Consider the following 26,947-nt stretch of genomic DNA (forward strand, 5'->3'; position numbering starts at 1 on the left):
GGTGGCCCTCCTCCACTTATCCCAGCACCCATCTTCTTCCTCTGTCTCACACAAACCCGAAAAACCAACTCAAGCACGAGTTCCAGCCACTTGTTGTGATTTTCGATCTCCTTGCTCAAAGCACCTCTCGCAAAACTGCTTGGGGAGATTGTTCCTTGGTATGTGACTCCTCCATTGGTCCAATTAGTTTTTGTTCTAGTGCTTTATTCTTTGCAAATTTGTGCTGCATAGGTGACCATGCTCTTGAGCTTGCATGTCAAATTTATATGGTTCTAAGTAGTTCTAATGCTTGATTTAGGCACTTGTAGGAGTAGTTGCTATCAGTTTTATTGAAGTTGTTTCACTTTTGTTTGAAGTTACTAAAAATTTCAGAATTTTTCAGAGAAAAACAATATGCTTAGGAAGATGTTCCAAGATGGTTCCTCTAAGAAGCAAGGACCTAGGATTGCTATGCGCGATGCTAACGAGGATCCACCAAGAGACGCACCAGTACGGCCTTGCGAATGGCCGTCGGAAAATTTTATGGACCGTGCGGGAATTAAAGAAGAATTCAAAGCATATTTGCACAATGCCGGTCTTGAGGATTTTGAGGCTAACAAATGCCCCCAGTATCATGATCTCACAAGTTCATTTGTGAGGAGGTTTGAGTATTCATCTTCGCGTAATTCTCCTTCAGTCATGTTTGATCTCTATGACAAATCTTATACCATGGACTTAGAGGATTTCACTTCTGCTTGCGAACTTCCATCATGGGGTAGTGTTAGGGATCCCCCTAAATCTGAATTTAGAAACTTTCTTGCTAGTATAACTGTGGGGGAATCTAGAGATATAACGCAGGCTACCATAGGGAGCATTCACTTTCCTGCTATACATTATTTTGCTCTCTTCATCGGTAGATGCATAAATGCTAAGGATGAAGCATGTCACATGTGTGTCCCTGATCTTAGCATTCTTAGGAGTGCTGTGTTAGGAGACAAATCTTATCATATGTGAGCCATTGTAGCTCATAGGTTGCATCATAATAGACATAATGGAGATTTCTTTGGAGGAATTTATGCAACCCGCTTAGCTCATTTTCTTGAGATAGACATTCGTGAGGGTGATATGGAGTTGGCTCCTGCATATTTAGATTATGACTCTATGGCTTCGCACCAGTTTGTCGAGAGGCCTGAATCACCTCTCTTATATCGTTTAATTTTTGATAAACGATGTGTTTTCCGTATTACTCTCCCTGCTCCTGCCTTCTTTGATTCACAGACAAAAGGAAGATATGTTATTACCAGAGAGGAGGCAGAAGAGTACGAGAGGAGGGCGGAGGCAGCTCGACTCCACGCTGCAGCTCAGCAGGCGATAACCGCTGTACATCAGTATGATCCCAACTATTCTTCCTCATCACAGTACGACCCCAACAACTATTATTATGTATATCCGCCAGGCCAGCCGTGGCCATAGACCAACTTAGGCCAAAAGCCTAAGCTTGGGGGAGTACGTATTTCTCACCAACATTATATTTATGTTCACACACACTCATTGCTAGATGTCGGTGCTCATACTTTTTCACTGTAATATCCATGCTAGTTTATTTTCTTTTCCCTGCTTTCTTCTTGTGTGTTTGTTAAACCTTAAGAAAAACCAAAAAAAATTAGTAGTAGTTTATTTTTCTGCTGTAGTAGTAATAATTAAAAAGAAAACCCAAAAATATTTCCCGTTCTTCTTTTGCTTCTTGGGAGCTTTCCCATGTAAATAGTTTGATTTCTTTTCTTTTCTTTGGGGGTTAGTAGGAGAAGACCATAATTAAATTGTTGAAGTGGCTCTTATATGCATTATTGTTAATTTAACCAAGAGCCCATATTGCCTTGTCTTCTCCTGTTTATTGAATGCTCGCAGATTCCAGCTTAGTCCAATGCACGTACACTCTTATTATTATTCACACCGTTCGGTCGTGCAAGTGAAAGGCAATTATGATGATATATGATGGACTGACTGAGATGAGAAAAGCTGGTATGAACTCGACCTCTTTTGTTTTTGTAAATATGATGAGTCCCTCGTTCTTGATTCAGCTTATTATGAATAAACATGTTTGCAATGACAATTAGAGATTATAGTTGCTTGTGCCATGCTTGATTAGCTATGAGTTATAATGATTTACCTTGTGTGCCAACATGCTATTGAGATGATTATGATGTGGTATGATGGGGTGGTGTCCTCCTTTGAATGATTTAAGTGACTTGACTTGGCACATGTTCACGCATGTAGTTGAAACAAAATCAACATAGCGATTTTCAAAATAGGGGAATCCAAATGAAACCCTTTTTTTGCTCAGTCTATCTGGAATGCTTTTGTATAATTAGGAATTAATTATAAATAGGTATTCCGTTTCATCTAGGAAAAGAACCTAAAAATATTCCTTGACTTGAATAAAATCTGGAGTTGTGTTGTATAAGTGAGCATGAACTTCTTATCATTCAATGAGCATCTTGTATTTCATAAAAATTGGGGGTTATATAATCCTTACGTAAGGGCCAGCCTATCCAACTTTCAGGCATTAGGATACGTTTAAGGCGCGGATGATTATCATAAGAGATTCCCCTTCATGATATTTATGTTCATGGTGAATTATATCCTACTCATGCTTGCATCCAATGTTTATTAATTTTAATGCATGTACATGGCTGTTGTCGCTCTCTAGTTGGTCACTTCCCAGTCTTTTGCTAGCCTTCACTTGTACTAAGCGGGAATACTGCTTGTGCATCCAATCCCTTAAACCCCAAAGTTATTCCAGATGAGCCCACCATACCTTCCTATATGCGGTATCTACCTGCCGTTCCAAGTAAATTTGTATGTGCCAAACTCTAAACCTTCAAATAAACATTCTGTTTTGTATGCTCGAATAGCTCATGTATCAACCAAGGTTGTCCTTATCTTCCGTGTTAGGCGGGTTATTCTCAAGAGGGGTGGACTCCGCTCCTCACTCACGAGAAAATGGCTGGTCACCGGGATGCCCAGTCCCATGCTTTATGCAAACTAAATCAAAATTAATTGCAAACAAAACTCCCCCTAGGACCTGATGTATGTTGGAGGCACTTTTTGTTTCGAGCAAGCCATGGATTGATGCTTGTTGGTGGAGGGGGAGTATAAACTTTACCATTCTGTTTGGGAACTGCCTATAATGTGTTTAGCATGGAAGATATCGCCATCTCTTAGTTGTTACGTTGACAATGAAAGTATACCGACCAAAATACAATTTATCTCTATTTCAAAACCGAGCTCTGGCACCTCTACAAATCCCTGCTTCCCTCTGTGAAGGGCCTATCCATTTACTTTTATGTTGAGTCATCACCCTCTTATTAAAAAGCACTAGCTGGAGAGCACAACTGTCATTTGCATTCATCACTATTAATTTATATTGGGTATGACTATGATTGGATCTCTTTTACCATGAATTACAATGTCTAGTCAGTCCTTGATCTTTAAAGGTGCTCCGCATTTATGTTTTGCGGTCTCAGAAAGGGCTAGCGAGATACCATCTTGTTATATCATATTATAATTGTTTTGAGAAAGTGTTGTCATCCGAGATTTATTATTATGACTTGCTAGTTGATTATGCTATTGATATGAGTAATTATGAGACCTGAGAATTATTGCAAATGTGGTTAGTTATGATCTATGCTGAAAACTTGAATGCTGGCTTGACATAGTTACAACAACAAGAGCAAACAGAGTTTGTAAAAGTTTTTCTTTCTTTCTTTCAGTTTTTCAACTGAATTGCTTGAGGACAAGCAAGGGTTTAAGCTTGGGGGAGTTGATACGTCTCCGTCGTATCTACTTTTCCCAACACTTTTGCCCTTGTTTTGGACTCTAACTTGTATGATTTGAATGGAACTAACCCGGACTGACGATGTTTTCAGCAGAATTGCCATGGTGTTGTTTTATGTGCAGAAAACAAATATTCTCGGAATGACCTGAAACTCCATAGAACATCTTAGAAAAATAATAAAAAATCCTCGCTAAAGAGGAAGACCAGGGGGCCCACACCCTTCTCACGAGGGTGGGGGGCGCCCCCCTAGGGCGCGCCCCTACCTCGTGGGCCCCCTGGATGCCCTCCGACGCCAACTCCAACTCTATATATTTTCTTTCGGAGAGAAAAAAATCAGAGAGAAGAAATCATCACGTTTTACGATACGGAGCCGCTGCCAAGCCCTAAAACCTCTCGGGAGGGCTGATCTGGAGTCCGTTCGGGGCTCCGGAGAGGGGGATTCATCGCCGTCGTCATCATCAACCATCCTCCATCACCAATTTCATGATGCTCACCGCCGTGCGTGAGTAATTCCATCGTAGGCTTGCTGGACGGTGATGGGTTGGATGAGATTTATCATGTAATCGAGTTAGTTTTGTTAGGGTTTGATCCCTAGTATCCATTATGTTCTGAGCTTGATGTTGCTATGACTTTGCTATGCTTAATGCTTGTCACTAGGGCCCGAGTGCCATGATTTCATATCTGAACCTATTATGTTTTCATGAATATATGTGAGTTCTTGATCCTATCTTGCAAGTCTATAGTCACCTACTATGTGTTATGATCTGGCAACCCCGAAGTGACAATAATTGGGACCACTCCCGGTGATGACCATAGTTTGAGGAGTTCATGTATTCACTATGTGCTAATGCTTTGTTCCGGTTCTCTATTAAAAGGAGGCCTTAATATCCCTTAGTTTCCAATAGGACCCCGCTGCCACGGGAGGGTAGGACAAAAGATGTCATGCAAGTTCTTTTCCATAAGCACGTATGACTATATACGGAATACATGCCTACATTACATTGATGAATTGGAGCTAGTTCCGTGTCACCCTATGTTATGACTGTTACATGATGAACCGCATCCGGCATAATTATCCATCACTGATCCGGTGCCTACGAGTTTTCCATATACTGGTTTACGCTTATTTACTTTCCCGCTGCTACTGTTACAATCACTACAAACTACCAAAAACATTACTTTTGCTGTCTTTACTTTTGTTGCTGCTACCACACTATCATATTACTATGCTACTAAACACTTTGCTGTAGATACTAAGTTTCCAGGTGTGGTTCAATTGACAACTCAGCTGCTAATACTTGAGAATATTCTTTGGCTCCCCTTGTGTCGAATCAATAAATTTGGGTTGAATACTCTACCCTCGAAAGCTGTTGCGATCCCCTATACTTGTGGGTTATCAGCGCCCCTGCCTAATCTTCTTCGATTACTGTGGCCTCCTCCACCCCGCGCACTTCCCAAAATTTGAATCCCGCAGGATCCGCAAGCAGCGGAGCAGCCTATCAGACGGAAGATTTTCTCCATATCAACATTTGAAGCTTTTCAATAAAAGTTCACTCGACAAACTAAGAATGGATCAAGGCGACTGACAAAGAAGTTGAATTCATCGTGATTGGTCATTTGATCTCAGTAGGACGCTTCCAAGGCGCAAGAATTGAGTCGGTAGTATTTTCAACTCCTTCTCCACTCGAACCCTGAACCATTCGGGGGCTAATGATAAAGCTATGTACCTAGGGTAGGGTCAAAGGCCTGACCTAGACACCCTCCACTAGGACATCACCCTAAGTCCACAAGTATTCAAGGGACACCTTCATCCACTCGACCATCAATGTTCCACTCGGAAGACTCAGTGTCACTCGACCATGACGATGGTCACTCGATGATCAGAAGACCTAAAGCCACTCTGTATAGCAACGGTCGAATGTTTAATCTGTAGACTTAAGGCCATTAAGTCACTTTATTGCTGGCGTTACTAGAAACGCTCCACCTTTCTGTACCTTAAACCATGCGTAACTGAGGGCAGGAGGGGTCTGGCGAACTCTATATAAGCCACCCCCTCCTCAGGGACAAGGGTTTGCACCCCCTGTAACACACACACACACACACACACACACACAATCCAGTTGACCGCCTCTGGGCACCGAGACGTAGGGCTATTACTTCCTCCATGAAGGGCCTGAACTCGTAAAACTTGTGTGTACAACTTCTCCATAGCTAGGATCTTGCGTCTACATACCTACCCCCATTCTACTGTCAGTCTTAGATCCATGACAGGCATGCCTGTTATTTCTGTTAAAATAGGAGATCATTGTTATCACGGCTTATGTGATATGGGTGCTAGTGCAAGTGCAATACCTCATTCCTTATACCAAGAGATTATGCATGATATTGCACCTGTTGAGATAGAACAGATTGATGTTACAATTAAGCTTGCCAATATAGATACTATTTCACCAGTTGGGATAGTTAGAGATGTTGAAGTCTTGTGTGGGAAGGTTAAATACCCTGCTGATTTTCTTGTTCTTGGTTCCCCACAAGATAGCTTTTGTCCCATTATATTTGGTAGACCCTTCTTGAACACTGTTAATGCTAGGATAGACTACGAAAAGGATGTTGTTACTATTGGTTTGGGTGATATGTCTCATGAGTTTAATTTTGCTAAATTTAGTAAACAACCCCGTGATGAGGAATTGCCTAGTAAAGATGAAATTATTGGCCTTGCTTCTATTGCCGTGCCTCCTAGTGATCCTTTAGAACAACATTTGCTAGACCATGAAAATGATACGTATATGAATGAAAGAAGGGAAATAGATGAAGTATTCTTTAAACAGGGACCTATTCTGAAACACAACTTGCCTGTTGAAATCCTAGGGGATCCTCCTCCACCCAAGGATGATCCTGTGTTTGAGCTTAAACCATTGCCTAATACTCTTAAATATGCTTATCTTGATGAAAAGAAGATATATCCTATTATTATTAGTGCTAACCTTTCAGAGCATGAAGAAGAGAAATTATTGAAAACTCTGAAGAAGCACCGTGCTGCTATTGGATATACTCTTGATGATCTTAAGGGCATTAGTCCCACTCTATGTTAACACAAAATAAATTTGGAGAAAGACGCCAAACCAGTTATTGATCACCAACGACGGCTAAATCCTAAGATGAAAGAAGTGGTAAGAAAGGAAATATTAAAGCTCCTTGAAGCAGGTATAATTTATCCCGTTGCTGATAGTCAGTGGGTAAGTCCTGTCCATTGTGTCCCTAAGAAGGGAGGTATTACTGTCATTCCTAATGATAAAGATGAATTGATTCCGCAAAGAATTATTACAAGTTATAGGATGGTGATTGATTTCCACAAATTAAATAAAGCTACTAAAAATATCATTACCCTTTGCCTTTCATTGATCAAATGCTAGAAATATTATCCAAACATACACATTTTTGCTTTCTAGATGGTTACTCTGGTTTCTCTCAAATACCTGTGTCAGCTGATGATCAAGAAAAGACTACTTTTACTTGCCCTTTCGGTACCTTTGCTTATAGACGTATGCCTTTTGGTTTATGTAATTCACCTGCTACCTTTCAAAGATGCATGATGGCTATATTCTCTGACTTTTGTGAAAAGATTTGTGAAGTTTTCATGGATGATTTCTCTGTTTATGATCCTCTTTTGATGATTGCTTGAGCAACCTTGATCGAGTTTTGCAGAGATGTGAAGAAACTAACCTTGTCTTGAATTGGGAGAAGTGCCACTTTATGGTTAATGAAGGTATTGTCTTGGGGCATAAAATTTCTGAAAGAGGTATTGAAGCTGACAAAGCTAAAGCTGATGCTATTGAAAAGATTCTGTGTCCCAAGGATATCAAAGGTATACGAAGTTTCCTTGGTCATGCCAGTTTTTATAGGAGGTTCATTAAGGACTTCTCAAAAATTTCCCGGCCTTTGACTAACCTATTACAAAAAGATATTACTTTTGTCTTTGATGATGATTGTGTAGAAGCATTTGAAATACTTAAGAAAGCCTTGATTTCTGCACCTATTGTTCAGCCACCTGATTGGAATTTACCATTTGAAATCATGTGTGATGCTAGTGATTATGCTGTAGGTGCTGTTCTAGGACAAAGGATTGATAAGAAACTAAATGTTATTCAATATGCTAGTAAAACTCTAGACAATACCCAGAGAAATTATGCTACTACTGAAAAGGAATTCTTAGCAGTTGTATTTGCTTGTGATAAGTTCAGACCTTATATTATTGATTATAAAGTAACAATTCACACTAATCATGCTGCTACTAAATATCTTATGGAAAAGAAAGATGCTAGACCTAGACTTATTAGATGGGTTCTCCTACTACAAGAATTTGATCTACATATTATTGATAGAAAGGGAGCTGAGAACCCCGTTGCAGACAACTTGTCTAGGTTAGAGAATGTTCTTGATGACCCACTACCTATTGACGATAGCTTTCTTGATGAACAATTAGCTGTCATAAATGCTTCTCGTACTCCTCCATGGTATGCTGATTATGCTAATTACATTGTTGCTAAATTCATACCAACTAGTTTCACATACCAACAAAAGAAAAAGTTCTTCTATGATTTAAGACATTACTTTTGGGATGACCCACACCTTTATAAAGAAGGAGTAGATGGTGTTATTATACGTTGTGTACCTAAGCATGAACAGGAACAGATCCTACGCAAGTGTTACTTCGAAGCTTATGGAGGATACCATGCCAGAGATAGAACTGCACATAAGGTATTGAGATCCAGTTTTTATTGGCCTACTCTCTTCAAGGATGCCCGTAAGTTTGTCTTATCTTGTGATGAATGTCAAAGAATTGGTAATATTAGTAGACGTCAAGAAATTCCTATGAATTATTCACTTGTTATCGAACCATTTGATGTTTGGGGCTTTGATTATATGGGATCTTTTCCTTCCTCTAATGGGTACACACATATCTTAGTTGTTGTTGATTATGTTACTAAGTGGGTAGAAGCTATTCCAACCAGTAGTGCTGATCATAACACCTTTATTAAGATGCTTAAAGAAGTTATTTTTCCGAGGTTTGGAGTACCTAGATACTTAATGTCTGACGGTGGTTCACATTTTATTCATGGTGCCTTTCATAAAATGCTTGCTAAGTATGATGTTAATCATAGAATTGCATGTCCATATCACCCACAGTCTAGTGGTCAAGTAGAATTGAGTAAGAGAGAGCTCAAATTAATTTTGCAAAAGACTGTTAATAGATCTAGAAAGAATTGGTCAAAGAAACTTGATGATGCATTATGGGCTTATAGAACTGCATATAAAAATCCTATGGGTATGTCTCCGTATAAAATGGTTTATGGTAAAGCATGTCACTTACCTCTTGAATTAGAACATAAGGCATATTGGGCTATCAAAGAGCTCAACTATGACTTCAAACTTGCCGGTGAGAAGAGGCTTTTTGACATTAGCTCACTTGATGAATGGAGAACCCAGGCCTATGAAAATGCCAAGCTGTTTAAAGAAAAAGTTAAAAGATGGCATGATAAAAGGATACAAAAACGTGAGTTTAATGTAGGTGATTATGTATTGCTATACAACTCTCGTTTAAGATTTTTTGCACGCAAACTTCTCTCTAAATGGGAAGGTCCTTACGTCATCGAGGAGGTCTACCGTTCCGGTGCCATAAAAATCAACAACTTCGTAGGCACAAATCCAAGGGTGGTGAACGGTCAAAGAATCAAATATTATATCTCAGGTAATCCCATAAATGTTGAAACTAATGTTATTGAAACCGTAACCCCGGAGGAATACATAAGGGACACTTTCCGGAACGTTTCAGACTCCGAAAAGGAATATGTATGTGGTACGGTAAGTAAACCGACTCCAAAACAGTTCTAATGGCAATTTTTCTCCGTTTTGGAATATTTAAGAAAATAGGAAAATAAGAAGCAGTCCGGAAAGGACACGAGGCTTCCACGAGGGTGGAGGGCACGCCCTACCCCTCTGGGCGCGCCCCCTGCCTCATGGGCACCTCGTGTGCTCTCCGGACTCCATTTTCTTGCATGATACTTCTTTTGGTCAGTAAAAATTCACTATATAATCTCCCGAAGGTTTTGACCTCCGTATCACGCAAAAATCTCCTGCTCTTGTTTCGAGCTGTTTTTCTGACATATCTAGATCACCATGACGTATCCAAGTGCCCCCAAGGACAAGTTCTTCGAGAAGGTCATCAACCCCTACCTCGTGAAAGTGCTGCAACATCCTCAAACCATTGAGATGGGTGAGGGCTTGCTGCACATCCGCGATGTTGAGGGACCAAGGAGGATCGGAAGCATGGAGACAAGGCTCGAGGCATTGGAGCAACAAGTTTTCAAGTGCCAGCAGATGGTGGAACGTGGATTCGACTCCAATCATATAATGATCATGGATTTCACCAACAACCACAAGATGGATGACAAGAACATTGGGGAGGCCATCTTCAAGCTTCACGAGAAAATCGAGCGCCTCCAAGCCCAGATCTACGACCTGCAAAACCAAAACTGTGAGTATGAATATAGATTGAAGAGGATGAGTTTGGCTGCAGATTTGAGGATCCCGGAGACTCGATCATCCTTCTATGATGTGAGCCTATGCCTTGGAAGATGGACGACAAGCCTACATCATCAGCAACTCCTTCATCACCACCTGCGAGGAAGGAAACATAAACACATGGGTATGGGCGCTCCCCTTGGCAACTGCCAAGCTTGGGGGAGTGCCCCGGTATCGTATCACCATCACTTTTATCTTTCCCTTTTTTCTTAGTTCGATCCTTTTGATAATATCTTGATCTAGTATAATAAAGTTTTAGTATGATTTAGTTGTGAGTTTTGCTTTATGATCCTTCTATGTAATCGAGTCCGTGAGCTATATAATAAAGATTAGTGTTGAGTCAAGGGCTTGATTATCTTGCTATGATCTTGAGGGAATAAAATAAAAGAGAAGAAATAAAAAGAAATAAAGAGATCATATGGATCTTATGGAGAGTAGTGAGCTCACATATAAAGAGTATGATGAATAAAAATTATTGAGAGTTGACAAACATAGTTTTGGTCATCGTTGCAATTAATAGGAAGTAATAAAGAAAGAAGGTTCACATATAAATATACTATCTTGGACATCTTTTATGATTGTGAGCACTCACTAAAATATGACATGCTAAAAAGTTGATGTTGGACAAGGAAAACAACGTAATGGGTTATGCTTTCTTACATCTGAGATAAATTATATTGTCATGGATCATCCAACATGTTGAGCTAGCCTTTCCCTCTCATGCTAGCCAATTTCTTTGCACCAAGTAGAGATACTACTTGTGCTTCCAAATATCCTTAAACCTAGTTTTGCCATGAGAGTCCACCATATCTACCTATGGATTGAGTAAGATCCTTAAAGTAAGTTGTCATTGGTGCACGCAATAAAAATTGCTCTCTAAATATGTATGACTTATTAGTGCGGAGAAAATAAGCTTTATATGATCTTGTGATGTGGAATAAATAAAAGCGACGGACTACATAATAAAGGTCCATATCACAAGTGGCAATATAAAGTGACATTCTTTTGCATTAAGATTTTGTGCATCCAACCATAAAAGCGCATGCCAACCTCTGCTTCCCTCTGCGAAGGGCCTATCTTTTATTCTTGTCTTATACTTCATGCAAAGAGTCATGGTGTTATTCACCTTTCCTTTTTACATTTTATCCTTTGGCAAGCATTATGTGTTGGAAGGATCAATATATATATGGCTAATTGGATGTGGGTTTTCATGAACTATTATTGTTGACATTACCCTTGAGGTAAAACGTTGGGAGGCAAAACTATAAGCCCCTTTCTTTCTCTATCTCCGATTAAAACTTCATAACCATAAATATCGCGTGAGTGTTAGCAATTGTGAAAGACTAAAAGATGGTTGAGTATGTGGACTTGCTGAGAATCTCTTATATTGACTCTTTCCTATGTTATGATAAATTGCAATTGCTTCAATGACTGAGATTATAGTTTGTTAGTTTTCAATGAAGTTTCTAATTCATACTTGAGTATTTGATTGAATTGTTACTTTAGCATAAGAGATCATATGACTATATATATATATATATATATATATATATATATATATATATATATATATATATACTTTAGCATAAGAGATCATATGACTATATATATATATATATATATGCTGTTGTTCTAAGAATGATCATGATGCCCTCAGGTCCGTATTTTATTTTATCGACACCTCTATCTCTAAACATGTGGACATATTTTTCGATTTTGGCTTTCGCTTGAGGACAAGCGAGGTCTAAGCTTGGGGGAGTTGATACGTCCATTTTGCATCATGCTTTTATATCGATATTATTGCATTATGGGCTGTTATTACACATTATGTCACAATACTTATGCCTATTCTCTCTTATTTTACAAGGTTTACATGAAGAGGGAGAATGCCAGGAGCTGGAATTCTGGGCTGGAAACGGAGCAAATATTAGAGACCTATTCTGCACAGCTCCAAAAGTCCTAAACTTCATGGAAGATATTTTTGGAATTAATAAAAAATACTGGAGAAAGAATGCACCAGAGGGGGCCCACACCCTGGCCATGAGGGTGGGGGGCGCGCCCCCTGCCTCGTGGGTCCCCTGGTGGCCCTCCGATGCCCATCTTCTGCTATATGAAGTCTTTCATCGAGGAAAAAAAATCATAAGCAAGCTTTCGGGAAGAAACTCCGCCGCCACGAGGCGGAACCTTGGCAGAACCAATCTAGGGCTCCGGCAGAGCTTCTCTGCCGGGGAAACCTCCCTCCGGGAGGGGGAAATCATCACCATCGTCATCACCAACGATCCTCTTCGGAAGGGGGTCAATCTCCATCAACATCTTCACCAGCACCATCTCATCTCAAACCCTAGTTCATCTCTTGTATCCAATCTTTGTATCCAAACCTCAGATTGGTACCTGTGGGTTGCTAGTAGTGTTGATTACTCCTTGTAGTTGATGCTAGTTGGTTTACTTGGTGGAAGATCATATGTTCAGATCCATTATGCATATTAATACCCCTCTGATTATGAACATGAATATGCTTTGTGAGTAGTTACGTTTGTTTCTGAGGACATGGGAGAAGTCTTGCTATAAGTAGTCATGTGAATTTGGTATTCGTTCGATATTTTGATGAGATGTATGTTGTCATCCCTCTAGTGGTGCCATGTGAACGTCGACTACATGACACTTCACCATTGTTTGGGCCTAGAGGGAGGCATTGGAAAGTAATAAGTAGATGATGGGTTGCTAGAGTGACAGAAGCTTAAACCTAGTTTATGCGTTGCTTCGTAAGGGGCTGATTTGGATCCATATGTTTCATGCTATGGTTAGGTTTACCTTAATACTTCTGTTGTAGTTGCGGATGCTTGCAATAGGGGTTAATCATAAGTGGGATGCTTGTCCAAGTAAGAGTAGTACCCAAGCACCGGTCCACCCACATATCAAATTATCAAAGTACCGAACGCGAATCATATGAACGTGATGAAAACTAGCTTGACGATAATTCCCATGTGACCTCGGGAGCGCTTTACTTTATATAAGAGTTTGTCCAGGCTTGTCCTTTGCTACAAAAAGGATTGGGCCATCTTGCTGCACCTTATTTACTTGCATTACTTGTTACTCGCTACGAATTACCTTATCACAAAACTATCTGTTACCGATAATTTCAGTGCTTGCAGAGAATACCTTACTGAAAACTGCTTATCATTTCCTTCTGCTCCTCGTTGGGTTCGACACTCTTACTTATCGAAAAGGCTATGATAGATCCCCTACACTTGTGTGTCATCAGTATTCACTATGTTCTGAGATTGATGTTTCTATGACTTTGCTATGCTTAATGCTTGTCACTAGGGCCCGAGTGTCATGATTTCGGATCTGAACCTATTATGTTTTCATGAATATATGTGAGTTCTTGATCCTATCTTGCAAGTCTATAGTCACCTATTATGTGTTATGATCCGTTAACCCCGAAGTGACAATACTCGGGATACTTACCGGTGATGACCGCAGTTTGAGGAGTTCATGTATTCATTAAGTGTTAATGCTTTGGTCCGCTACTCTATTAAAAGGAGGCCTTAATATCCCTTAGTTTTCAATAGGACACCGCTGCCACGGGAGGATAGGACAAAATATGTCATGCAAGTTCTTTTCCATAAGCACGTATGACTATATTCGGAATACATGCCTACATTACATTGAAGAACTGGAGCTAGTTCTGTGTCACCCTATGTTATAACTATTGCATGAGGAATCGCATCCGACATAATTATCCATCACTGATCCTTTGCCTATGAGCTTTTCATATATTGATCTTTGCTTTTTTACTTTTCCGTTGCTACTGTTACAATCACTATAAGACCAAAACTATTACTTTTGCTACCGTTACCGCTACTATCATACTATTTTGCTACTAAATACTTTGCTGCAGATATTAAGTTTTCCAGGTGATTGAATTGACAACTCAACTACTAATAGTTGAGAATATTCTTTGGCTCCCCTTGTGTCGAATCAATAAATTTGGGTTGAATACTCTACCCTCGAAAACTGTTGCGATCCCCTATACTTGTGGGTTATCAATAGCCGGTGTCTTGCCCTCTGGCAGGGCACCGTCGTCCCCTTATTCAAAAACCAACTTTGATCCATGCAGCATAGGGACCCTTCCCCTTCGACTGAAGCATCAACCGGCGGTTCCACTCCAATGAGCGGTAGGGACAATCAGTCCAGCTTGTGGGGATCCCCCACCCCTCTCTCTGCCACATACACAATCCCTCTGGCACAAACGAGATGGGCTGGGATAGAACGGGATTATAGAAAAAGTGGGCCAATTTCATGGATTTCAAGATTAGTCTCGAAGTATGAATTTAAGATTTATTTTAATTTTTTCTCTTTTAACCTACGCCGACGGAACACCACCACCTGTGGCCATCTGGCGTTGTCACCTCTGACATGTCGTCATCGCCCTAGCTTTCCCTCTAAATTGCAACCATGAACTCTAGTATCGGCAACCCGAACCCAAACCTACAAACATGAATTCCTTCGACAACGGATACGTTACCCCGTCTCCGGTAAGGCCCGGTGAAATTACCTAAACTACACAAACTTCGCTTCTGTTATTTATCAGGCACCTGAATTTTTTCAAAGCGTCGGTCACTTTTTCTTAGTTCATCCCGAGCTCGCTGGAGAAGGAGAGACATAGACGGAGAAGAAGTAGCCCCGCTATCTATCTTAGGGGGAAGCCATGGCCCCATTATATATATCTGAGAGGGAAGACATGGACCTATTATCTATAGGGGTGGGGATCTAGGGGTGCAGGGGATCGACGAAGTCTGTGCGGCGGGCCTTAGAGGGATGGTCGGGCGGCGGGCAGCACGACGGTGGTGGGAGCTCGAGGGGAGGGTGGGCCGGCGATATCCACCGACCACGGGGGGCAAAGGCAGGTGGTTAAGCCTGGGTAGGCAAGCGGCCGCACAAGGAAGAAGGAAGGGAGGAAGAAGTTGATAGTAATGTGATCCAGTTTTGGCCGTTGGATGAATATCCGGTGGTCGTGGTAAAAAGTGACTGACGCAAACCATTTTTTCAGGCACCTAGTTAAGAACAGCTCCAACAGGCGCGCTAGATAAGCCGCGCACTGAAAAAAACCTGGCTATGTGGCGTGCGAGAGGCCAATTGGCGCGCTCCAGCGGGCGCACGAAAGTTTGGCGCAGCAAAAAAGCGGCGCGCGCGGGGAAAAAGCGGCATCGGCCGCTGGCGCCCCGCCAACCCCCATCTTCCTTGCCTTACCTCTTCTTCCCGGGCCTTCTTCCTCACCTTTTTTGGTGCCCCCGCCGCTGCCTTGCCTTCTCCCTCCCCCTCCAGTGCCCCGCCACCGCGCCTTCTCCCCCCGCCTCCAGCGCCCCACCGCCGCCACGCCTTCTGCCCCCACCACCGCCATGCCGTCGTGCCCCTAGAGCAACTCTGGCTTCCACGGCGTCCGCCTCCGCCCCTCTGGCGTGTATTACGCGGAGATCCGCTCCAGCGATACACGTCTTGGGCTCGGGACATTCAAGACGACCCACGAGGCCGCCTGCGCGTACGATGCGACAGCGTGGTGCCTAGGAAGGCCACAGTCGCAGATGAACTTCTCTAACGCGCGGACGCACTAGCAGGCGCAGGAACTCGCGCCTCCCCGCGACTAATCACCGAGGAGGATTGCCGCGTCCAGCGGAGGCGGGAGTGTCGCCTCCTCATCGCCGAGGCGGATGGGCACACCATGGCGGTGTGGCGCGAGCGCTTTCCGCAGGATGTCGTCGTAGAGAACGAGTTCTAGGCACAGAGGAGGGCAGAGCGAGTCGCGCGTCGACTGGACAAGCCTGAGCGGAAGGCACTGGCGGAAGCCCAGTGTGATCTGGGACCTGCGTCGACCTGGGACGAGGAAGATCCTCGATGGACCGACGCGTTTACGTCGTCGGACTACACCACCGAGGAGGATGACGAGTAGCTTATCTAGTTGTCGACGCATTTATCTAGTATATTTGCATCTTAGCATCGTTTTTATCTAGCATTATTCGCATCGTATGGACTAGCTTGTGATGTGGGGCTTGAATTTAAACTATGTGTTGTTTCATCATATTTTTTCGTATGTGTTGCTTCAATTTTTGCAAGCACCGGCTGCTCACGCCCGTTGGATTTTACAGCGGCTGCTGGCGCTATAGCGGCACGCTAATTTTTGCAGTGCCTGGTAAAATAAACACTCTTACGTGCTAAAATACGCTATTTCGGCGATGAAAAAAAATTAGGACGCCGCGCTACCGCGCGGTCTGGTTGAGATGCTCTAATAAACGCTTCCCACATACTTTTGTTTTATGAAGCAGGTTCGAGGACTTTCTGGTCTCTTCCCGTGTTAAAAATGACCATTTGGTTGTTTATATGGAATAGCGAATCCATTATAAATACGTTGCGTACAATATATTTTTCGAATTTAACTACAGACACCGCATCATGGACTTCTTTATTTTAATTTTCTTCAGAGTTCAGAGTTGACTATGACGCTGAGCAGAATGGATGAGACGTACTGTAGCTTCAAGTCCTTGGGATGGCGCGAACACGGAGGGGATTCTTCATGAGGGTGGTGAAATCCAGCACCTCGGTCATGTCCACCTCCTCCCCGTCCACCGCCGGCAGCCACTCCAGCTCCCTCACGAGGCTCCCGACGAAGAACTCCAAGTGCAGCATGGCGAGCGTATATCCCGGGCACATCCTGCGGCCCGCTCCGAAGGGCATCATCTTGATCTCCCTGCTCCCCGTGATGTCCACGCCGCACCCCTCGCCGCCGTCCAGGAACCGCTCCGGCCGGAACTCCCGCGCCGCCGCCCACACCGTCTCGTCTCGCCCGAACTCGGCGACCAGGAAGTTGACCTCCGCGCCCTTGGGGACCCTATAGCCGCCGATCTCCGTGTCGCTATGCACGCCGTGAGGGAGGAGGAAGTGAGCCGGCGGGTGGAGCCGTAGCCCCTCGAGGACCACGGCCTTCAGGTACGGCATCCGCTGCAGGTCGCCTTCGCTGAGCTCCGGCTTGCTCCTGACCTCCTCGTAGACCTTGGCCTGCATGTCCGGATGGTTCACCAGCTCCCCCATGATCCACTCCAGCGAGGTCACGGTGCTGTCCGTGCCGCCGCTCAAGAACTCGGAGCAGAGACTGACGAGCTCAGAGTCCGTGAGCGGGCGGCCGCCTTCGTCGGCCACGCGCAGCGCTAGGAGCGAGTCGGCGTAGCACGGCGGGTCATCGGCGCCGCGGGGCACGGAAGCGGAGCGCCGTGCTTCGATCATCGGGAGCAAGATCTCGTCCTGCCTCCGGCGGACGGCAAGGTGCGCTTCCCATCGCTTGCGGAAGAGCCTCTTGGTGAGCGCCGGGAAGAAGGAAAAGATGGGGAAGCTGGTGATGGTGCGGACGACCCACAGCTGCATCTCCTGCATCTCGTCGAGCAGCTCCGGGGCGAGCCGGGCGCCGAGGCTCATGTACACGAGCAGGTCGAACATGGCGTTCCGGAACGGCGTCCTCACCTCGACGGGGTCGCCGCCGGCGCCGCGCGCGCGGAGGTCGCGGACGAGCACGTCGCGCATCCGGCGCCTGGCGGGCGCGAACTGGCTGACGCAGGCCGGGTGCAGCGCCTCGGAGGCGAGGTTGCGGCGGACAAGGCGCCAGTAAGGCCCGTAGGGCGCGGCGTTGATGTTGCGGGAGCCGGAGGTGAAGAGGAGCCCCGGCTCGAAGAGCCTCGGGCGGTCGGCAAAGGTGGCGCCGCCCTGGACGAGAACGCGGTGGGCGAGGCGGCGGTCGGAGACGAAGACGAGGGCGCGGAAGAGGCGGATGGAGATGACGGGGCCGTAGCGCGCGTGCAGCTCGCGGAGGAGCGGCTCAAGGTGGAAGATGGATCGCCGGAGCGCTAGGAACTTAGCCAGGAAGACTAGCGCCGGCGGGCCCGGGGGGAGCTCCTTACCGGTCGCCTTCTTCTCGACGCCGTGGCGGCTGCTGAGCAAGAAGAGGAGCCAAGCTGCGAGCGAGAGTGAGAGAGTGATGAGCAAGAGGAGCGGTGGCCAGGCCGTGAGCTCCATGGTTGCAGCTCAAGCTATTCTGACCGAGCTTCTACTGTACTGTTCCAGTGCAATCGTTCGAGCTAACTACTTTCCTAGTGCTGGCGTATGGGCATTTGGCCGTCGCATACTCGCATTGGACGCATTCAGCTCTTGTCGATATCTGGAAGAGAATACTAGTCGACCACCATAGATTGCAAATATCATCGCGAACTGCGGAATATAAATAAACTCATCGACAACCCGAGGTCACGGGCGTGCCAATAATGCTAGATCTTATTTTTTATTTTCAGAATATGCTAGATCTACGGGAAAGAATTGACCTTAATTGCGAAATGATGTGGCGTGCAACCACGCAACTGCTGGAGAAATTTTTGGAGCAACAGTGCGGAGGCTCTTCCAACTATAAGAGCAACTCCAATCGAATCGGCGATCGCCAAAATGCACATGGAGCGCGTTTCACATGGACACAGACAGGCCGGCACGCACTTGGTAGTGAGACATCTTGGTTCATCCCCTGACCCTTATGATTAAGGCAAACTCTACCCTTTAGACTTCACCATCGAGTCCGTGGATTCTTCTCCCCGATGCCTGCCTCTCCGGCGTTTGGTGGCGGGAACGGGAATCTTGGTGTTTCCACTCCGGTTAGTAGTTTAGGTTAGGTTTTTTTGTCCTCGCAGGCGTGGCGTGCTCGGGCGGATGCCGGCGCTTCTTCTTCGAGTTTGTCTTCTGAATTCGTCTGTCTGGACGTAGTCGACGGAGCTTCGACCTAGATTCCTGTCGTTTCCTTGGGGCGGTGAAGTTAGATTTTCTCGTCATGTGGCGAGATTTGATGTTAGGTGTTTCATATTTATGCAAGGGTTCTACAACGAGAATTGCGGCTTCATGATGCTGGTCCTTAGGGGCACATGCTCGAAGACTTTCCGTCTGTCATCAACAAGATCAAGCCGGCTCCGGTAGAGGAGCGGTGACAATGACACATTGACGGTTCGTCCTGGCGGCAATAGTGGTCTTTTGGTGGTCTTATCGATGTAACTTCTATTATATTCGAGATGCTTTGTACTCCCGATGAACTTTTATAATATATCTGAACAACAATATTCAATTAAACCCGAGCACGACCTTGAGGGCTCGGATGACCACGAGCAATATGTGTCCGAATGGCCTAGGCCCATGTACAATTTCTGAAATCTCAAATTCACCCATGTGTAAAACGAGAAGTGGTGGTGACCTCTTTATATAGTAGTGCCCCCCCACCACCACCACACTAAGTGATATGAAAAAGAAAAGATCACGCTTGTCTCGCCTTGCCTGGGCCGAAGCAACGCGTGCATGAGACATGCGCGTGAATGGTTCGCCGAAATCTGGTTCATGGCCTTTAGGGCCAGCCCGTGAGGGGCACTAGTAGAAAATAGGGCTGGCCAGCCCATTAGTCCCATGGGGGTATAGGTCCCGGTTCGTGAGGCTAGGGCGCCGGCCGGGCCTCGTGGGGCATTGGTCCCGGTTCGTCTGGACCCTTTGGTCCCGGTCAACCATTGGTCCCGGTTCGAGGCTGGAAGCGGGACCAAAGGGGGTCCTTTAGTCCCGGTTTCAGCCATGAACCGGGAGCAATGAGATGCCTATATATACCCCCTCTCCAGCGAGCAGAGCACTCCACACTGCTTTATTTTCTGGCCGGCGAGGGGAGAGCTTTGTGGTGCTCTAGCTCACCTCATATGCACATGAGGTGTTTGATACGTCTCCAACGTATCTGCTTTTCCAAACACTTTTGCCCTTGTTTTGGACTCTAACTTGCATGATTTGAATGGAACTAACCCGGACTGACGCTGTTTTAAGCAGAATTGCCATGGTATTATTTTTGTGCATAAATAAAAGCTCTCAGAATGACCTGAAAATCCACGGAGACACGTTTTGGAATTAATAAAAAATACTGGCAAAAGAATCAACATCAGGGGGCCCACACCCTGTCCACGAGGGTGCAGGGCGCGCCCCCCTGGGGCGCGCCCCTGCCTCGTGGGCCCCCTAGGACTCCACCGACCTCAACTCCAACTCTATATATTCATGTTCAGGGAGAAAAAAATTAGAGAGAAGGATTCATCACGTTTTACGATACGGAGCCGCCGCCAAGCCCTAATCTTCATCGAGAGGGCTGATCTGGAGTCCGTTCGGGGCTCCGGAGAGGGGAATCCGTCGCCATCGTCATCATCAACCTTCCTCTATCACCAATTTCATGATGCTCACCGCCGTGCGCGAGTAATCCCATCGTAGGCTTGCTGGACGGTGATGGGTTGGATGAGATTTACCATGTATTCGAGTTAGTTTTGTTAGGGTTTGATCCCTAGTATCCATTATGTTCTAAGATTGATGTTGCTATGACTTTGCTATGTTTAATGCTTGTCACTAGGGCCCGAGTGCCATGATTTCAGATCTGAACCTATTATGTTTTCATGAATATATGTGAGTTCTTGATCCTATTTTGCAAGTCAATAGTCACCTACTATGTGTTATGATCCGGTAACCCCGAAGTGATAATAATCGGGACCACTCCCGATGATGACCGTAGTTTGAGGAGTTCATGTATTCACTAAATGTTAATGCTTTGGTCCGGTACTCAATTAAAAGGAGGCCTTAATATCCCTTAGTTTCCAATAGGACCCCGCTGCCACGGGAGGGTAGGACAAAAAATGTCATGCAAGTTCTTTTCCATAAGCACGTATGATTATATTTGGAATACAAGCCTACATTACATTGATGAACTGGAGCTAGTTTTGTGTCACCCTATGTTATAATTGTTGTATGAGGAATCGCATCCGACATAATTATCCATCATTGATCCATTGCCTACGAGCTTTTCACATATTGATCTTTGCTTAGTTACTTTTTCCGTTGCCACTGTTACGATTGCTACAAAAACTACTACTGTTACTTTTGCCATCGTTACTTCCATACTACTTTGCTACTAAATACTTTGCTGCAGATATTAAGTCTTTCAGGTGTGGTTGAATTGACAACTCAACTGCTAATAGTTGAGAATATTCTTTGGCTCCCCTTGTGTTGAATCAATAAATTTGTGTTGAATACTCTACCGTCAAAAACTGTTGTGATCCCCTATACTTGTGGGTTATCAAGACCATTTTCTGGCGCCGTTGTCGGGGAGTATAGCTCTATTCTTTGAGTCACTTGGGATTTATATCTGTTGATCACTATGAGGAACTTGAAAGATGAAAGAACCAAGATTTTCCCCTCAACAACGAGGGGAGGTAAGGAACTTCCATCTAGCTCTGCACTTGATTTTCCTTTTGTTTTGAGTAAACTTGCGACACCTACTCCTGCTATTGATTATGATATGTTGCATGTTATTGATGATGCCACTTCTGCTATGCATGATGCTTATGATGAAACTACTTCTATGCTTGATAATACTGTGCCATTAGGTTAATTTCTTGATGAACAACTTGCTAGGGTTAGAGAGAATGAAATTATTGAAATAGATAATATTGACGAAAGTGATGATGAAGATTCTCCCCTAGATATGAATTGCCTGATGTGCCTGAAGGTTATATTATGGATAAAGAAACTGCTAGAGACCTTTTTGCTTGCAAAGATAGATATGATCTTAAGAAACTGTTAGCTAAGCTGAAAGAAAAGTCTTTGAATGCTAGAATGAAATATGACCCTGCTTTTGCTACTTCACCTATCTGTATTTCTGTTAAGGATTATGGTTTCTCTATCGATCCTGAGTTAATTACTTTGGTTGAATCTGATCCTTTTTATGGCTATGAATCTGAAACTATTGTGGCACATCTTACTAAATTGAATGATATAGCCACCCTATTCACTTATCAGGAAAAAATTCGTTACTACTATATCCTTAAGTTATTTCCGTTCTAATTAAAGGGTGATGCTAAAACATGGTTTAACTCTCTCGCTCCTGGTTGTGTGCATAGTCCCTAGGATATGATTTATTACTTCTTTGCTAAATATTTCCCTGCTCATAAGAAACAAGCTTCCTTAAGGGAAATATATAATTTTGTGAAAATTGAAGAAGAGAGTCTCCCACAAGCTTGGGAGGCTTCTCCGATTACTTAATGCTTTGCCTGATCATCCTCTCAAGAAAAATTAAATACTTGATATCTTTTGTAATGGACTAACCGATGCTTCCATAGACCGCCTGGATAGTTGTGCTGGTTGTGTTTTCAGGGAAAGAATGGTTGAGCAAGCTGAATTGCTATTGAATAATATATTGAGTAATGATAATGATTGGACACTTCCTGAACCAACTGCTAAGCCAACTCCGAAGAAAAAGGGTATTCTATTTCTCAGTCCTGAAGATATGAAAGAGGCAAAGAAATCTATGAAAGAAAAGGGTATTAAAGCTGAAGATGTTAAGAATTTACCACCTATTGAAGAAATACATGGTCTTAATAATGTCACACAGGTAGTAAAGGTAAATTCTCTCTATAGATTTGATGAAGGTGATATTCCTCGTAATAAGTCTGCTAGCCAATGCTTGGATGAGTTTGATAATTTTATTGTTAAACAAGAAAACTTCAATGCTTATGTTGGTAGACAATTGAAACGTAATGCTTATATGGTTGAACACTTGAGTGATTATATGTCTAGAGTTAAAGGTGACCTTAAACTTATTAGTAAACATGCTTCTATGCTTACCACTCAAGTAGAACAAGTGCTTAAAGCTCAAGATGATTTGCTTAATGAATTAAATAATAACAAAAATGATAATGATGTTAGAGTTATGACTAGAGGGGGTAAAATGACTCAAGAACCTTTGTATCCTGAGGGCCACCCTAAGAGAGTTGAGCAATATTCTCAGATAACTAATGTTTATGAACTTAGTCCTTCTAAGAAGAAGAAAAAGAAAAATGATAGGACTTTGCATGCTTCTAGTGAACCTGTTGTTGACACACCTGAGAATCCCAATGATATTTCTATTTCTGATGCTGAAACACAATCTGGTAATGAACATGAACCTAGTGATAATGATGATGTTCATGTTGATGCTCAACCTAGCAATAACAATGATGTAGAGATTGAACCTGCTGTTGATCTTGAAACCCACAATCAAAAAATCAACGTTATGATAAGAAAGACTTCGTTGCTAGGAAGCACGGTAAAGAAAGAGAACCATGGGTTCAGAAACCCATGCCTTTTCCTCCTAAACCATCCAAGAAAAAGGATGATGAGAATTTTGAGCGCTTTGCTGAAATGATTAGGCCTATATTTTTGCGTATGCGTTTGACTGATATGCTTAAAATGAATCCTTATGCTAAGTATATGAAAGATATTGTTACAAATAAAAGAAAGATACCGGAGGCTGAAATTTCCACCATGCTTTCCAATTATACTTTTAAATGCGGAATACCTAAGAAACTAGGAGATCCAGGAGTACCAACTATACCATGCTCCATTAAAACAAACTATGTTAAAACTGCTTTATGTGATCTTGGAGCTGGTGTTAGTGTTATGCGTCTCTCTTTATATCATAGACTTAATTTGAATAATTTCACACCTACAGAAATATCTTTGCAAATGGATGATAAATCAACTACTACACTTGTCAATATCTGTGAGGATATGCCTGTTGTGGTTGCAAACGTTACTATTTTAACGGACTTTGTTATTCTTGATATTCCCGAGGATGATAGTATGTCGATTATCCTTGGTAGACCCTTTTTGAATACTCCAGGGGCTGTTATTGATTGCAACAAAGGCAATGTCACTTTTCATGTTAATGGTAATGAGCATACAGTACACTTTCCGAGGAAACAACCTCAAGTCCACAGTATCAATTCTATTGGAAAAATTTCAATGATAACTATTGGAGGTTTTGAATTCCCTCTTCCTACTATCAATAAGAAATATGATATTCTTATTTTTGGGGATATGCATATCCCCGTTAAGGTAACCTAGTGTTATTTGAAAATTCTCCGGTTTCATGTTATTCGGAAAGAGTTTGTTAACAAGACTTGATCACCTTGTTAATAGATTCCTTTTGATGAGCATGAGATGGATGAAGTTAGAAAGCACAACTCTTATACCCTCCTTTTACTTTCTGTCATTTAGATTAAATAAAGCAAAAATAGTATTTTCAATCTGTTTACTGAATTATCCTTGCAATAAAAATACCTCGAAAATAAAAGTTCTCCAAATGTCCTGAAAATGAAATATGATTTTTTGTAGAATATTTAAGAATTTCTGGCACTAGGAACCCACCATTTCGCCACGAGGGTGCAGGGCACGCCCACCCCCCGGGGCGCGCCCCCTGCCTCGTGGGCCCCACGTGGACCCCTCCACTTATTTCAGCACCCACTCACTTCATCTTCCTCTAGAAAAAAAATCCTCCCATAGCTCAAACCCGTGTTCTAGCTCATCTTGTTGCCATTTTCGATCTCCTTGCTCAAAGCTCCATTCACAAAACTGTTTGGGGAGATTGTTCTTCGGTATGTGACTCCTCCAATGGTCCAATTAGTTTTTGTTCTAGTGCTTTATTTATTAAAAAAATTTGCTGCTAAGGTGAACCTGTTCTTGAGCTTGCATGTCAAATTTATATGGTCCAAAGTAGTTTTAATGCATGATATAATCTCTAGGCACTTATGGGAGTAGTTGCTATCAATCTTGTTGAGTTTGGTTCACTTTTATTTTGAGGCACTAAAATTTTAGAAATTTTTCAGAGAAAGAAAATGTTTAAGAAAATGTACCAAGGTGGTTCCTCAAGGAAGCAAGGACCAAGGCTCACGATACCTGAGCCAGATGATGAACCACTGAGGGAAGCTCAAGTGCGGTCTTGTGAATGGCCATCAGAGGAGTTTATGGTCCAGGAAGGCGTCAACTATGAATTTGATGCGTATGTGTGTAATGCTGATCTTGAGGACTTCGTGTCAGATAAGTGCTTGTAGTACCACTACCTAACTGATTCCTTTGTGAGGAGGTTTAAATTTACATCCTCGCGCAATTCGCACATTGTTTTATTTGATCTTTATGATAAATCATATACCATGGACCTAGAAGATTTTAATACTGCTCGTAAACTCCCGCAGTGGGGCAATATTAGTGAACCTCGCAAATATGAATATAAAGACTTTCTTGAAGGAAATATGCCCTAGAGGCAATAATAAAGTTATTATTTTTTTCCTTATTTCATGATAAATGTTTATTATTCATGCTAGAATTGTATTAACCGGAAACAAAATACATGTGTGAATACATTGACAAACAGAGTGTCACTAGTATGCCTCTACTTGACTAGCTCGTTGATCAAAGATGGTTAAGTTTCCTAACCATAGACATGAGTTGTCATTTGATTAACAGGATCACATCATTAGGAGAATGATGTGATTGACTTGACCCATTCCGTTAGCTTAGCACTTGATCGTTTAGTTTGTTGCTATTGCTTTCTTCATGACTTATACATGTTCCTATGACTATGAGATTATGCGACTCCCGTTTACCAGAGGAACACTTTGTGTGCCACCAAACGTCACACGTAACTGGGTGATTATAAAGGTGCTCTACAGGTGTATCCAAAGGTACTTGTTGGGTTGGCGTATTTCGAGATTAGGATTTGTCACTCCGATTGTCAGAGAGGTATCTCTGGGCCCACTCGGTAATGCACATCACTATAAGCCTTGCAAGCATTGCAACTAATGAGTTAGTTGCGGGATGATGTATTACGGAACGAGTAAAGAGACTTGCCGGTAACGAGATTGAACTAGGTATTGAGATACCGACGATCGAATCTCAGGCAAGTAACATACCGATGACAAAGGGAACAACGTATGTTGTTATGCGGTCTGACCGATAAAGATCTTCGTAGAATATGTAGGAGCCAATATGGGCATCCAGGTCCCGCTATTGGTTATTGACCAGAGAGGTGTCTCAGTCATGTCTGCATAGTTCTCGAACCCGTAGGGTCCGCACGCTTAACGTTCATTGACGATACAGTACTATATGAGTTATGTATGTTGGTGACCGAATGTTGTTCGGAGTCCGGGATGAGATCACAGACATGACGAGGAACTCCGGAATGGTCCAGAGATAAAGTTTGATATATGGGATAATAGTGTTTGGTCACCGGAAGGGTTTCGGAATTCATCGGAAGGGGTTCCGGATGTTTCCTGAAATGTTTGGGCACGAGAACACTTTATCTGGGCCAAAGGGGAAAGCCCACAAGGCTTTTGGAAAGTGCAAAAGGAAGTTTTGCGGAGACCAGAGGCTAGACACCAGGAACTCTGGCGTCTAGGGGGTAGACACCGGGAACCCTGGTGTCTAGCCCTGGAGTCCGAGAAGGACTCTTGCCTTTTAGGTGAAACCGACTTTGAGGAGGCTTTTACTCCAAGTTTCGACCCCAGGGCTCAACATATAAATAGAGGGGTAGGGCTACCACCAAAGACACATCAAGAAACACCAAGCCGTGTGCCGGCAACCCCGTCCCCTATAGTTTATCCTCCGTCATAGTTTTCGTAGTGCTTTGGAGAAGCCCTGTGGAGA

The 26,947-nt window shown here is 43.3% G+C and overlaps 1 protein-coding gene across 1 annotated transcript; it reads right to left on the minus strand.

Moving 5' to 3' along the window:
* Positions 1–16,776: 16,776 nt before the first annotated feature.
* On the minus strand, positions 16,777–18,619 carry LOC123065647 (cytochrome P450 89A2-like). The gene has a single exon (XM_044488891.1). It carries the CDS (start codon positions 18,458–18,460, stop codon positions 16,931–16,933), a length of 1,530 nt encoding a protein of 509 aa, XP_044344826.1. The 5' UTR covers positions 18,461–18,619; the 3' UTR covers positions 16,777–16,930.
* Between the last annotated feature and the right edge of the window lie 8,328 nt (positions 18,620–26,947).

This window comes from Triticum aestivum, chromosome 1A, assembly GCF_018294505.1.
Source record: "Triticum aestivum cultivar Chinese Spring chromosome 1A, IWGSC CS RefSeq v2.1, whole genome shotgun sequence".
Lineage (NCBI taxonomy): Eukaryota > Viridiplantae > Streptophyta > Magnoliopsida > Poales > Poaceae > Triticum > Triticum aestivum.